We start from the raw sequence: 14,971 nt of genomic DNA, 5'->3' as shown, positions 1-14,971 counted from the left end.
ACTAACAAAAACAGTTTCGGAAGAAAACGATCAACTGACAAAGTTCATGCTGCATATAATGGCTCTCTTTTCCAGTCTTTTGTTCTAGTAGAGAAACTAAGAGACCATAATCCGATCAAATATATGTTTTGTAAAGACAATTGGAGAATTGTGTGAGTTTGACTACGAACCATTCTCGGAAAAATTCAGGAAGAACTTGACAATTTAGATTACAACAACTTGATAAGAACACAAAACTCTGCTAGAGAAAGGGCTTGTTTGCTATTTCTTATCAATCACAATCAGTTGCTTGGTTATCCGCAGCTCTAATCAAGCTCTGGGGCTTCACTTATCTGTCACAGTGTTCCGCGTTATTCTTACTTATAAAATGGGTTTTAAACTGTACAGAAAGGAGAGAATTTATTTCTGTAAATCAAGAACCCTAATTGTAATTGGAGATCATCCCGTGTTGTGCGATCATCAATGCGATCTGATTGCTTGGCATGATTGTAAACGGAACAGAAATGTATCAGCCTGCTCCAGAGCCAATCTCTTCCATTCTGTGAGCAGAAAAGTTCATACCCGACACCAACTCCTGACCGGGCGATGTTTTTTACTTGAATGAAACCAGGGCCAGCCAGCAGCATTAGATGTTAGCGTATCTTTTACCTTACAAGCAATCCCTATCGCAAATGCAGCGGAGAAATTTGGTTTTGCACTGTCAGCTGATGAGGACAGGAAGTACAAACAGTAGACCAGGGAAAGTAGAGAAGTTAGATTTCAGTTCTTTCCATTGGCCTTCTAGTCGTTTGAGCGACTTTCGGAAACAGGTCGTACGACCTTTTAACGAATAGCTACTCTGTCTGATAACAGAACTTTGCAGCTTGCGGGTTTATCTGTTGTTTTTAGAAGGTTATTGCTATCTTTCTCTTTTACAGCAATAAGTGGGTGCACTATCATGCTAATAGCAAGAGACGCAAGATCATAGGCACATATGAAACGCGAGCTACTCTTTGATTCCTTGTCTCACCCGTTTGATGGGGAGTCTTCGTCAAATATTGCGTCACCCCAAGAGAAGACAGAACAGATTTTGATCAGTTTTTGGCGTCTCAACCAATAAGAGGGGAGCTCAAACTTTAATTTTTTTTGTATGGATTGTAAATCAGTGGCCTGAAAAATTGATGAGCTAATACAGGACAAACAAATCAAAAAAATTTCCAAGATGGTAGCAAGTGGGGCTCCATTGATGATACAAACGGGACTGATATTACTAACAATGATTGTTTGTGACCCGAAGTTTTCCCAGTGACCTAACTCACCAGATTCCTCAAAAAATATTGCAGATGTCTACTCAAAGGTTTTTTGGTACAATCGAGAAAGATAAGTGACAGCTCCAATTCACTACACTATTTTTTTTATTGTTACTTTGCACCATCGGGTGAAATTATTTATGTGGATAGATGCGTGCGAAACAAATGCAAGAAATACAACAAAGTTCAAGATACAATCAAAAGGCTTTTTCATAAATGATTAAATCCAATCCTTGCATTTCGAGAAAACGCCAAGAAGAGATCTCTTGAAAACTAGCAAATTCTTTTTGGCCAATTTGAGGCCGGACAACATAGGGGCAGCCAAGCATATACTTTTGGAAGTGTTAGATGAGCAAAAACCGGAAACATGAGTCCTTCTGTCTTCTGGAGCTGGAAGGAAAATACATATTACATGATACCCATCAATTATTTTGTAGAAAAAGTTGAACTATCCTATCAATTGGAAAATGTTTGTCTTCTATTCTCAATTTCTGATCACATTGGATTCTACAGCAACGCAAGAAACTGAAATTTTTTCTTAATCGATTTTGGCAAAAAACTTGAAAATGTTCTGATGCCCTGCCTGTTGAAAAGTGTAACTTAAAATTGTGAGCAAATTTTTACGTTAGCCGCTTTTGTTGTTTTTTATGTTTTGTTGTCGAGTCTCATTAATGTCTGGTTTGGTTCCATATCTTTTCTAGTGAGGAACAATGAACTAATCCTTTTTAATTTAGGTTTCTTCTGACGCTATTTACCCGGGTCGAGGTTTTGTCAAAAAATTATGTAAGATTAGCTGTGAATAGCGGTAAAAAAAAAACTTTTTTCACCGCAAAGCGCCCGCATCTTTTAGCGTTGAATGCGCTGAAAGGGTAAATTTTTGTAAGATTTGCGGTTTATAGCGGTGAAAAATTTTTTTCACCGCATTCACCGGATTTCTTGCAAAAAAGAAACGGCCGTATTTTCCACCGCATTCTTTTTTTTTCACAGCATTCTGCTGGTAGCTGTGAAAAATTTTTTTCACCGCATTCTGCTGATAGCGCTGAAAATTTTTTTTTCCACCGCATTCTGCTGGTAGCAGTGAAAATTTTTTTTCACCGCTTAAGCGGTGATGAAAAATTTTTCACCGCTCAAATGTTTTTTGTCAACGGATTCATCGCATTGAGCGCAAATCTTACTTCTTTACTCAAATTAACCGCAAATCTTACATCTTTTAGCGATTTTTAGCGGTGACACCTCGACCCGGGTAGTCTTTGTTATTAAATTTTTCTACAAAAAGAGATCGAGTTTTGGATGTGATTAACGTTTGTTGTTGTTATTTAATTTTGTTGTTTGTCTTGTCTCGTATTCTTGATAATGGCCAATCTTCACGGCCCTCTAACGCGGCGCCTCCTTGTTATCTCTGAAAAATTCCCTCAACAAAAACTTCATCTGCCGATCAGACCGTCAACCTCAGCGCGAACTTCTGATACGGTTTATTCTTTTGTCTTCTACATTCAGATATTGAAAGAAGCTGTAACTCCCGGGCCGAGGAATTTGGCCAAAATTATGTAAGATCAGCGGCAACTAGCGTTGACAAGTCGGAAAATTCACCGCAATTTTCTTACATAATTTTGCGTTGAATGCGTTGAATTTAAAGACAAAAATTCAACGCATTCAACGCAAAATTATGTAAGAAATGGCGGTGAATTTTCCAACTTGTCAACGCTAGTTGCCGCTGATCTTACATATTTAGCGTTGAATTTAGCGTAGATCTTACATATTTAGCGTAGAATTTAGCGTAGATCTTACATAATTAGCGTTGAATTTAGCGTAGATCTTACATATTTTTGCGTTGAATTTAGCGTTGATCTTACATATTTAGCGTAGAATTTAATTATGTAAGATTAGCGTTGAATGCGTTGAATTTATGTAAGATCTACGCTAAAATTCAACGCTAAATATGTAAGATCTACGCCAAAATTCAACGCAAAATTAGGTAAGATTAGCGTTGAATGCGTTGAATTTAAGTAAGATCTACGCTAAATTCAACGCTAAATATGTAAGATCTACGCTAAAATTCAACGCTAAATATGTAAGATCTACGCCAAAATTCAATGCAAAATTATGTAAGATTAGCGTTGAATGCGTTGAATTTATGTAAGATCTACGCTAAAATTCAACGCTAAATATGTAAGATCTACGCCAAAATTCAACGCGAAATTATGTAAGATTAGCGTTGAATGCGTTGAATTTATGTAAGATCTACGCTAAATTCAACGCTAAATATGTAAGATCTACGCTAAAATTCAACGCTAAATATGTAAGATCTACGCCAAAATTCAACGCAAAATTATGTAAGATTAGCGTTGAATGCGTTGAAATTAAGTAAGATCTACGCTTAAGCGTAGATCTTACATAAATTCTACGCATTCAACGCCAATCTTACATAATTTTGCGTTTTTTAGCGTTGACACCTCGGCCCGGGCTGTATGTTGTTATAAGGTCAGGCCAACAGTCTACTATTTTTCACTTGGTCATTGAACCAATTTATGCAAACATTCCTTTAGTTGACTACAGAACGGATGCAATTTTAATTTCAGATAAGGCAGAAAAAATAATTTCCTCAACGTGAAGTGGGATATAAAATTAATCGAAAGCGAAAGCTTCAATACGCGCCAAGTGATCTTATGAGGAACAATCTCCTTGACAACTAGCCCAGAAAACATAAATTTGCTAAATTTGCGGCTCGATTTACCAATTCTTTGCACTGTCCGGAAGAAGTACCGGTACTCTTTACAACCATTCCGACATCAATTTTATCATTCCATTATATTATATTGTCATATGTAAGCAATATGGAGATGGTCACTTGATAATGGGGGTTTGCAGTAGGTAAGAACAAAATCCTCGCTAGGAGCCGAACATTTTGAGGGGTTAAGCTCGAAACTTGCATCATAATTTACTTTTTAGGGCTTTTGTTTGCCATTTTCCATTCGCCGAAAAACCAATTGAGGACTGATATGTTTAATTTGGTTGGAAATTGAATACATGCAAGCCTATCTTTAATAAATGTACATCATAACTCATAGTTTCAGATTTCATCAAAGCTTTGATTTTTAGTATTTATCAGACAGGTTAGAGAAAAACCTCGCAGTTTTACGGTTTTTCAAAGTGTTTGTAATAATTTTTCACGATTTGTATTGTAAATGTTTCTGTAAAAATTGGATTCATAATAGGCACTGAATGCTGACTGTAGCAGTCTAAAGCCAACTTTTATAAAGCAGGAATTATGAAACTTTGGTTTTTGTCAGAAACTGCTAATCTTTGGTCACCCGTACCGAACCTCCAGAGTAGATCTGAGCTGGAGCAGGGTAATTCCAGCGTTAGGTGCGCTATCAGAGCTAAAGCAGAGCTCCCCAGAGTACGAGACCTCCTGTCTTAACAGAGTAGAACACAGAGCAGGTCTATTCTGGAATTTGCCGTGACAGAGTAGAACCAAGAGTAGGTCTTGACCGAATTGATCACAGAGTAGGTCTACCCTGGAGTCAGTCTTGACAGAGTTGATCACAGAAAAAAAACTAAATATTTTGCTATAATAAATCCATTTCATAAAAAATGATGTTTGAAGTATTATAGTATATAAAACAGACCATTCTAAAAGTATTGCGAATGAAAAAAAAACCCTAACGCTGTGAAAAAAAGTATACCGCTAGTGCATGTTTCTGACTCAATTGATGAACTTAGACAGCTTTCAATAATAACAGTCATGTGAATCAAATTTTCTTCTTAAGTGGACCAGCATTTTCTTTCAGCTGGACTTCTTTAGTTTTGATCAATTCCATCAGACTCTAGATGTGCCTCTGATCAGAATGCTGCTTTTTTGTTGCCTCTTAGCAGAGTCAACATCTCTGAGCCAGCTGTGTCAAGAGTTGTCCCAGAGTAGGCCTGCTCTTAGCCAGCTCTGTCAAGAGTTGTCCCAGAGTAAGCCTGCTCTGAGCCAGCTCTGTCAAAAGTTGTCTCAGAGTAGGCATGCTCTGAGCCAGCTCTGTCAAAAGTTGTCCCAGAGTGGGCCTGCTCTGTCAAGAGTTGTCCCAGAGTAGGCCTGCTCTGGACACAACTCTGTCAAAGATAACCCAGAATAGGGCTACTCTGGTAGCTCTTCTGTCGGGAGTAACCACATATTTCTAATTTGGAGCTGCTCTAACAAGCGAAAAAGTGACCTGATCAGACTCTGATCCAGCTCTGAGAGTTTCCCTGAATTGACTCTGTTCCAGTTCTGATCTGCTCTGGAGGTAAAGTACGGGCAATATCTTCAGATTTTCTTAATGTTGTGAACAATCAGATTTCAAAAATTTTGTACCCCTGATAATCCACGAGAAATTCAATTTATTGCCTGGTGCTCACCATCTTTCAAAATGAAAATAGATTTTTGTCAGTCATATCTTTTTAATCAATGTCTTGAAGATCTTCTTTAAAATGTATTGCCTCAATATCAATTTTCATCAACAGCTCTTGTCGGGAGGTAGATCTAGTTGATTAAATGAGGGTTGTTCAATGCGTACTGATGCATATGACCTTGCGACCTCAAGAATTATGACTTTGATTCAAAAACCGCCAAATCAAACCTAGAAAATTGAACTCTTTTGTCAGAGGAATTACAGACTATACGTGCTCCTGTAATGAAATATTACCAGAACAGTATATCCAAACTGACTAGAAGAATGTTTTTGTAACACACACTTTACAAAATGATAGAATGAAAATTAAATTATTTCTTTAAACACTTTCACAATATGCTCCTCATTCACAAAAATAATGATAAAGAACTTGATTACTTCCTTATTCGTTCCCTCGATTAGAGTGGGGCTTCGTTTCAACTCGGCTTTGCCTCGTCTCCTGTTCGTACAATCAAAATTAGTCCTTGGATCTTTTCCGTTTGTGCCCCCTCCCCCCAGTACGTTATGTTCCCCCCAACAGAGCACGTGTCATTTCATGGTAAATCAATATGTAAAAATATTGCACGTGCATCTGGTGGGTGCAAATAAATATGCGCACCCACTAAGCTGGTGGCGGGGGGGGGGGGGGGAGGGAACAAACTGAAGAGATCCTAGTTCTTAAACTATTTCATAGAAAACACGCATGCTCATAGTGCTCATTCAACTGCGAATCCCCCCTCTCATCGCCACTTGCGTGCTGCATGTTACTTCTAATTATCAAAATACAGTTCATGTGCCGCCAACACAATGATACAATCTCTGGTGACTAAAATAAGCTCAGAAAATTGTAACTAGAGGGGGGATGGGGGGCATGATGCACCGGATTGAATTATGGAAGATATGCGCACAGTTTTTCTCATTAATTTTATAGGTTTACTTTGCCTTGTATTATGTTAGTGTACAACTCGTGGGACATCAACTCATACTTGCTACTTTTGGCAACCCAGAACCAAATGGGGTCCTCTACGTTCTCGACATCAAACCCTTCCTTCTGGAGATCAACTTTCCTCAGTTTGAATGTCCCTGTCATGTGTTTTTCGACGTTAGATCTCATCAGTCGGACGAAGATTGGTCGTGCGTAAGAGGGGAGAGCCAGAACTGCTTTGGATACTCTTTCCATGTCCACAGATCCGTCTTCGTTCACAATGGCAGCCATTCCCGCTTTTCCGTCCGTACCTGGGATCTCAACTCCAAATACTATGACGTCTCTGAACAAATTGAAAGTATTATCTGCAAAAGCAAAACTGGTAGTCTGATTGGTGAGCTTATTCATTAATCAGGTTATAAAAAAGAATATCTATCTATAAGAAACTACCCACGATTAACCAAAATGACTGCTCAGAAAACGAAAGTCGCAAACCAACTCTGATTTGACTTTGTCGGAGCCAGAGTTTCCATAATGAGTCAAGACCTTGAATTTTGGTCTAAAAATAATGCAGCTTGTCCATATAATTTTTTTGCTGGAATCCAATAATGCTATTCAGATTGTATCACAATTAATTGAATTGTAACACGGTAAAACAAGCACTTGCCTTACAAAATTTGAAAAAAAACTTTTAGAAAGCCGTCACAGAAACAAATTAACCTCTAATCAGATCATATCAGTCTTAAATGAACTCTACCGACTAAACTGAAAAGAATTACCAGAATTTAAGTCCAGACCATACCAATCCCACTAAATTTCTAAAGTTATTAATAACAAATAGACTGAGCTGATCCAGGGTCAATTGGGCCTGGCAATCTCAACATAAGATTTAGATACACAATAATTCTTGAGGGTCATGGCATCTGTTCTGTTCAAAGCTCATTGAAGCAAATAAATCACAAAAAACTTCATGCTAGTTCTGTTTGTAAAACACTAAATGACCACTTTTTGTAGTTCTGTCAGATCTTTAGTTCTATATAATGGTTTTTACTTTCAGTGAGAAAGAAAAGCTTTACACCACCCTGTTCGCTTCAATGGATTCAAATACCTCCGGATATTACGTTATTGCAGTCAGCACTTGTCAATTGTGTTAGTCAGTATACTGTAGACTACCCTTGCAGTGTTTGATACTCAATTAATCCCAATAAGTAAACACTCAGTTTTTGTAGAAACCAAAAGAATGATTTCAAATGGTTACAAGATCTTGGAAAAGATATCACAAACTTTAAATAAGATTTGCATATTCCGAAGTGTTTTATTGAACTTTATTAAGTTTCGGCTTTCTGAATTGGCGTCAATAACACCAAATCTAAACTGGACTACGCTTCCGTGAGCCATTAAGAAAAACTTGTTCAAAGTTTTGCTGACATAGGAACTTCATTCCTCAAAAAGAACGATTGAGAATATTAAAATTAATTCTCGTTTCAACAAGTCAAAGCCAGTTATGCGTTACAAACACTAAGTTCACATGCAGAAACAACACAGAAACAAGTAATTTTCCCTTCGAGAAGTGCTTCAATGCACACTGAAGTAACTTGAATACGAAAAAAAATTGGTGTTTCAAATAATATTTAATAGATTTTCAAGCTCTATTTATCGTGCTAGTCACATTGTTTTACATGTGGAAATAGCATCTTTGCGTAACTATAGATAAAGGTCTCGGCAAAACCAATTGTAAAGCATGGGATGCAAAACGGGTAAAAAATTCATAATTTGTGCTTAAGTGGGAATAATGATTTGGTGATATTAAAGTGTATTTGTTACGAAGTAAATAAGTAAGCGAGATATTATTATCCAATCAGAATCGAGTATTCAAATGTGCATATAAATCGTTCTAAATTAATAAAAACACGTTCTAAAATTTTTGCAATTCAAAAACATAGAATATCGATATCAAATATTGAAAAACCGTACTTTCTCGCATAAAACCGTCTAGGTTACTGGATTACCGTTTCATATACAAGAAATTGAAAAAAAATGACCAAAAATAGACCAATGTTGTCGAAAAAAAATCATTTTCTCCAACAAGAAGGTTCGTTAAATGAGTGAAACTCAATACACAGAAAAAAATTGTAAAGTTCCAGTTTGAGCTTCTTTCCTCGTATGATATTCACGTAGGAGACGTCATCGGTTGGACTTTGATTGAACGTAGCATTAAATTTTGACTGTCCATTTCTTCTGTTCAAATGTTCAAATAACCCTTGAATGCGTTTGCTGGTTTAGTACGTTCGGTTTCAACACACTAGGAACAGACCTAAGAATCCCAGCATTGCAAAACAGTTTATACAGTTATTGTTTATAAGTAATCGGAGCAGAACGGCATTAAGGCCCCAAATACTTGTTCTCTGCTGCATATTTCTTTCTTGAGGTACCATTAATCCAAGACCAGCCAGACTATGATAAACCTTGAGCTATAGTTAAGTGAGGTCATCCTCATACAATGAGCTTCAAGCAAGATGATAATTAAACTCTTAGTCCTTGACTAGTGAATCACATACACGCAATTTTTTGGCTACTACTGTTTTTTAATATTTTTTATATATCTATATTTTTTAATTGTATTTTTATAGTGTTGTTTATATTAAAGGGTTATTTTTGCATCTTGCGATAAACTATCAATAAGCCGGAGATAGTTTATTGATAAACAGCATGTTCTTTTCCAAAATGGACGAAATAGCGTTTGAATTTTAATGTGTAACTTTAAAAAGGGCCGGATTAATTTTTTTTCTTTAAAAACTTTTTTATAGCTCTTCATTCCAAATTCTTTATAAAAAAAAACATTTCCTGAATCATTTGACGAATAATGGATCGGCCAATGAAAAATTAGCAAAATAAACTCTGAAAACCTCTGAATGTAAAAATATTTTTATGTAGTCTATGTATGAGAAAAAAATTTCCGACAATCAAACCAACCTACCATTTTTTTTGCTTATTATTGAAAAATTGTTGCTTATTATCAATCAATGTGCTGATGCATTATTTGAGAAATTGAATTACTGCATTGGTTATAGACTTTTGTCTTCGTGGTTTTGCTGCTATAATTTCTACATGATTATGTGTTCTTTCATTGGTGGCGTTTTTATATCGAGTAAGTTGGTAGCGCTTTTATGTATCGAGAAAGAGAGAGAGAGAGAGAGAGAAATGTGAAAGCGACTTTGATGAGTGCTATGATTACTGGAATTTTATTCCTCGATAAGTAGTTTTCTGGCCAAAATTTGCTTGAACGGTTCAGGTAAATTCAGTTTTTTCAAGCAAACTTATCTGAACTTTTTTAGAGTGTAGTAAATTAATTGACTTTTTCTGACATTTGATAACCAATATGTTGTTCAAGATACCATGGCTTAGACTACACATAAAAAGGACAATAACTTTTTCCTTCTTAAAGTTAGTAAATATTGTATCAGCAGGAAAACACGCGGAAACCTTTTCAGCACTACTTGTTCAGTTTAGGCCAGATTTTTTATTATTAAAAATTTAGCTTAAGAAAGATTCAGTATTAGTCTTTCGTAAGTACTACATCTTATCCCATTATATACTGTAAAAGGCATTGGTGCTGTAACCATAGCTTTTTACGAGAAATTGGTTCAGACGAGTGATACAGCGTACTTGGAACACAAGGTCAATGTGAAAAAGTTATGGGAGGTAAGTATGTGAGTGCCTGTGTGTGTGTGTGTGTGTGTGTGTGTGTGTGTGTGTGTGTGTGTGTTTGTTTTTGTTTGTTTGTTTTTTTGTGTGTGGGAGGGATTGGGGTTGATTCCTACTGTTCCAGTGGAGAAAAATCCCGTACTTTCAACGTAGCATTATACCTAAATTGTACCATAAAGTATACAAACTTTGGGAGCGTAAATCGTTTTTCCTATTTTTTGCAATAAAATTGACAATTTTTGTCAAATTTTGTGGCTCTCACTGGCTATCAGAATTTTGGCGAATTTTGAAGAGGAACCCGTAAATATTGTCAACAAAATTGACTTTTCTTATCTCAATACACGTGGAAATAAAATTTGTGAAAAATAGTTGATGAAATACGGTAACTATTGTCCTTTTGGCAAATAAAATCCTCTGGGGATGACTTAGCGAAGCTTAAGCTATGCTTATGGTTACTAAATTTGTCCTCTATATTTACTCTTAATTTTTACATTTAACTTGTAAGTCTTCAAATTTTTCAACATTTTTTAGACTTCCTTCGAGCAGAATTATCTACTAAATCTAAGAATATCTGTACCACCTGTTTAAGAATTGCATAAACACTTGTACCAAAATCGGAAAAAATGGGCCTGTTTCTTTCGCGAAAAATAACGATGAAGGAAAATGGCCTGATTTGTAACTGAAGTTTGTAATTGAATTGCTCTTTTTGTTGTACATGTTAATATGGACTGCTTCAGCACATTTAACTATGGTACTAGAATTTTTGGCTAATGTAAGAACTTCGAGCCCTGGAAATAATCTTTAGAAACACTCTGTCATCATAAATATCAAATGGGGGAATTTGGAACCCTTACTTGTGATCAACTGAGCTGATAAGGGCGCTTTCAACTTCACAAGTGGAAACATTCTCTCCTTTCCATCTGAAAGTGTCTCCAGTTCTGTCCTTGAAAAAGAGATAGCCTAACTCATCCATGTACAAAATGTCACCCGACATGAATGCTTCGTCTCCCTTTCGTTTCACATCTCGTGCCACTTTTTTCTTTGTCTCTTTCTCTCCAACATAACCATCGTATTGTTTGGTTGGATCTGTCTTCCGAATTGCTCCCACAATTAATCCCTGTGGAATAGAAGTGATCATAGGATAAACAAAATGGTAGGTGCCCCCCCCCCCCCCGAGATGGCGATGCTCCTAACATCAGCTGAGAACAAGCAAGCGAAGTTCATAATTATATCTGTAATATGTTATATAACAGACACACTGTAGTAGTGCTGGTTAACAATCACGAATTAGCCATCATCTTATAAACTCTGATAATAAAGCTGAAATTCTTCCAGGTTATCATAATTTTTAATTGGGGGCCGTAAAAGACATTGGAGGGGGGGGGGGGGGGGCTAGAGCACTAGTGATCTCTCTTACCTGTTCGCCTGGACCCGTTCGAATGCAAAGCCCCTTTTCGTTCCTAATCAAGTTCCCTTCATCGTCGCATTTCAGTAGGTAAATCCCAACAGCATCACTCGGGAAAATAATTGACAGGAACCCACACGCTCCCGGAGTTTCGTCCAAGTTGACCAAGTTACAATTGCCTTCAGTAGAACCGTATATCTCACAGATGTGTGGAATTTCATACCTGGCTTTGATGTCTACCCATAAACCCGTTTTCAGTCCGTTCCCGAAAATTGTTCTCAATTTATGACGTTTCTCATTTTGGTTGAAAGGTTGTTTGTAGATGTACCTTAAAATCTCCCCCAGATAGTTGAAGGAAGTTGCGCCCGATTCCACAATATCATCCCAAAACCTGCTAGCTGAAAACTTTCGCCTAAAAGCTAGACCGGTTCCGTTGTATATTGCCTGCCCAACCGCGCAAATGCCGGCGTTGCTATGATACAAGGGCAAAGGCGTCCAAATGACGTCAGAGCTTGTATAACTGTTGAGAAAACCAACCGAAACGGCCATGTTCATAAATCGGTAATTGGTGATTCTTGCCGCTTTGGGCAAACCGGTCGTTCCTGAAGTGTAAATGTACATCAAAAGATCCTTAAACTCCAGTTTGGGTCTCACGTAACCTTCGTTCACTGAATTTAGCTTGGTCAATATCTTCTCAAATGGACTTATTTCTAAGATTACGGGTTCATTGCTGCTGGGAAAGCCTTCAGTATGTGAGAAAATTGCAATTTCTTTGTTCTTCAAAGCGAGATCGTCTAAAATATCGACCAAATGACTTTGTAAACTGTCCGACACGACAACAAATTTTGGAGAACAAGTGTCAATAGAATGACTCAAAGATTTTTCACGCAAGTTGAAGTTAATCAGGGATGAGATAGCTCCAATTTTGGCACATCCAAGCCAGTAAGTTACCAAGTCTGGCGAGTTATCCATAAAAAACGCAACGCAGTCTCCTTTTTGGACCCCCAAACTTTGGAAAAATGCAGCCAGTTTTTCAGCACGATCGTTGACCAATTGAAAAGTTTCGTGTTTTCCCTCGAAGTTGAACATGATATTGTTGGGATATTTCGCAACTGTCTCTTCAAAACATTCCACTACTGTTTTGTTTTTCTTTTCGTATTTTCGAACCAGTCGTTTCATTTTCACGTAATTCTGAATTCCCATAAAATCACGGAATAAAGTTTTTGTATATTTCCACCCACCCAAAATGTTAAAAGCTACAAAAGCTACCACAAATGCTAAAAACCAGTTCATTGTGATCAAAAACGCGGCCAAAAATATTACAATTACAGAGTAGAGTAACATTTCTTCTCTGAATTCAATTCAATGAATACAATTCAATGATCATTAATACTATTTGGAATTTGAATCTGATATGAGTTTTGCTTCTATGCCAAAGTTCAGTTTGAGAAGTTCAAGTATAACTCACACTAAGTTTGCTTCTTGAACTAACTAAGTAATCTGAAGACCAAACTTAAAACATGGTATAGCGTTCACTTAAACTAAGTTAAGTAAATCAAATAATTTGGCTTGACTCATGTTTACCAGAGGTTGATTACTTGGTTTAATCAAACCAAAAGGCCGATCACAGATAGTCTACATTCTTTCCTAATTTAACTCATTTCTTAAATATTTGTTTATTAGGCTTTGACAGATATTGAATAAGGACAATTTTCACTGAAAAAGCAGTTTAAGAAATTGAATTAACTTAAAGTTTTGTATAAAATAATGTATGACAAAGAAAATAGAATGGAATAGTTTTCATAGCTTTTCCGCTTTTAGGGAACATATTTACGGAAAATTTCTTTTGGTATTTGATGTTGGTTCATATCCTGTTCGCAGCTAAAAAAAAATCCGAAAACTGAGAGCAGCAAAAAAAATCAGAGGTGGTTAGTATCTAACAAAGTTGATTAAGAAATGAAAATTTTAAAAATGTAGTTCAAATTTCGCAAAAAAAAGTTACAGACAGTGCATTCCTTCAAAAGAATAAAAAACAAGGAACAAAAAATAGAAATTTTTGAGACGGTATAAGCAAAATTTGCAAATTTATTCTAATAAATTTGAGGCTATGTTTGATAAATCAGTTTATATAGATTACCCACAACCAGCGTCGGGCTTTTTGCAAAAATGTCTGGGCGCTCCAAAGATGATTTATTGAATGATCGTTTGATAACCTCCAACGATCAGCTTTGGAACATATAATTGTCTCCAATCAGCAAAACTAATTTATGTATTCGAAAAGCAAGTAAGAACTGGATGCTTTGGTTCACTATCTCAGTAATCGGACACAGTTGAATCCCTAGCAGTTGAACATCCGACTGATAAAGAGGAGTTCGTCAGAGCTGTAGAAAGTTTAGTTAACATAGGAGTCTTGAAAACTGACACACAACACAAACCAAAAGGCAAAAAAAGACGCTGCCTCTAATTTGTTTCTTAAAAGCCAGACTACAACCAGAGAGAACGTTTGCCTGCTCTCGTTCTCTTTGCCTCATTTAAGAGCAATCTGAATTGCAGCACACATTCCAAGCCTTGGCTTACATCTCCCACAAAATGAACTTCCACCTTCTCTAATATTTCACCTTCTCTAGAATTGGTGTCCCATTTAATGAGCTTGAAAAAGGCCCCATACTGCAACTCAAAAACCTTAGATACTCTCGGTGACCATCCAGAATCTTACCATAGCCAGGCGATATCATTTCCTGCCATGATTGTATACGTGACAATGGTTTTCGACTGGTTCATCAACTAATTTGTCGCCTTTGGTAACAGCAGAACATATTGCCTGAAAAAAACTCTCAGGCGGGCAACTTTTTATAACATGAAAGGGTGTCGCGTCAGCCAGCAGCCCTGGAGACGACAGTCACTTCTCCACCACAGGCCAATATAACTTCAGATGTGGCGAGCAAACGTGGTGTTGCTCCCGTGACAGCTGAAGACAGAAAGCTCCAATAAAATGCCTCGTAGTGGTAGTGCTCCGATGTGGGGATTCAATTCATTTCTATGGCGTGTGAACCTTTCGAAGGGTTTTCTGAGACGATGAGAAAGACATTGAATCGGATCACTGTTGTTTTTTATTAGCCGTAGTCCTTCAATTTGCAGATTTTTCATTAATTTTCAGTTGGTTAGCACAGTCATTATCGCTGCTATGGGAGACAAAGACACAAAATTCCAGATTGTGAGCAAAAAACCAAAA

At 36.9% G+C, this 14,971-nt stretch overlaps 2 protein-coding genes across 2 annotated transcripts in view; one reads left to right on the top strand and one right to left on the bottom strand.

Annotated features, from left to right (window-relative positions):
* LOC142353006 (nuclear envelope integral membrane protein 1a-like) overlaps positions 1-14,971 on the top strand; it is a 501,744-nt gene that overhangs the window by 265,143 nt on the left and 221,630 nt on the right. The gene's annotated exons all lie outside the window — the stretch shown is intronic.
* Positions 6,018-13,236, bottom strand: LOC142353038 (long-chain fatty acid transport protein 4-like). The gene is made up of 3 exons (XM_075405227.1): positions 11,752-13,236; positions 11,189-11,451; positions 6,018-6,972 (listed from the first exon to the last, which is right to left on the bottom strand). The coding sequence occupies exons 1-3, from the start codon at positions 13,081-13,083 to the stop codon at positions 6,630-6,632; spliced, it is 1,938 nt and encodes a 645-aa protein (XP_075261342.1). The 5' UTR covers positions 13,084-13,236; the 3' UTR covers positions 6,018-6,629.

The sequence above is a fragment of the Convolutriloba macropyga genome, chromosome 14 (assembly GCF_964194025.1).
Source record: "Convolutriloba macropyga chromosome 14, txConMacr16.3, whole genome shotgun sequence".
Taxonomy (NCBI): Eukaryota; Metazoa; Xenacoelomorpha; order Acoela; family Convolutidae; genus Convolutriloba; species Convolutriloba macropyga.
This window is presented reverse-complemented; position numbering and strand designations above follow the sequence as displayed.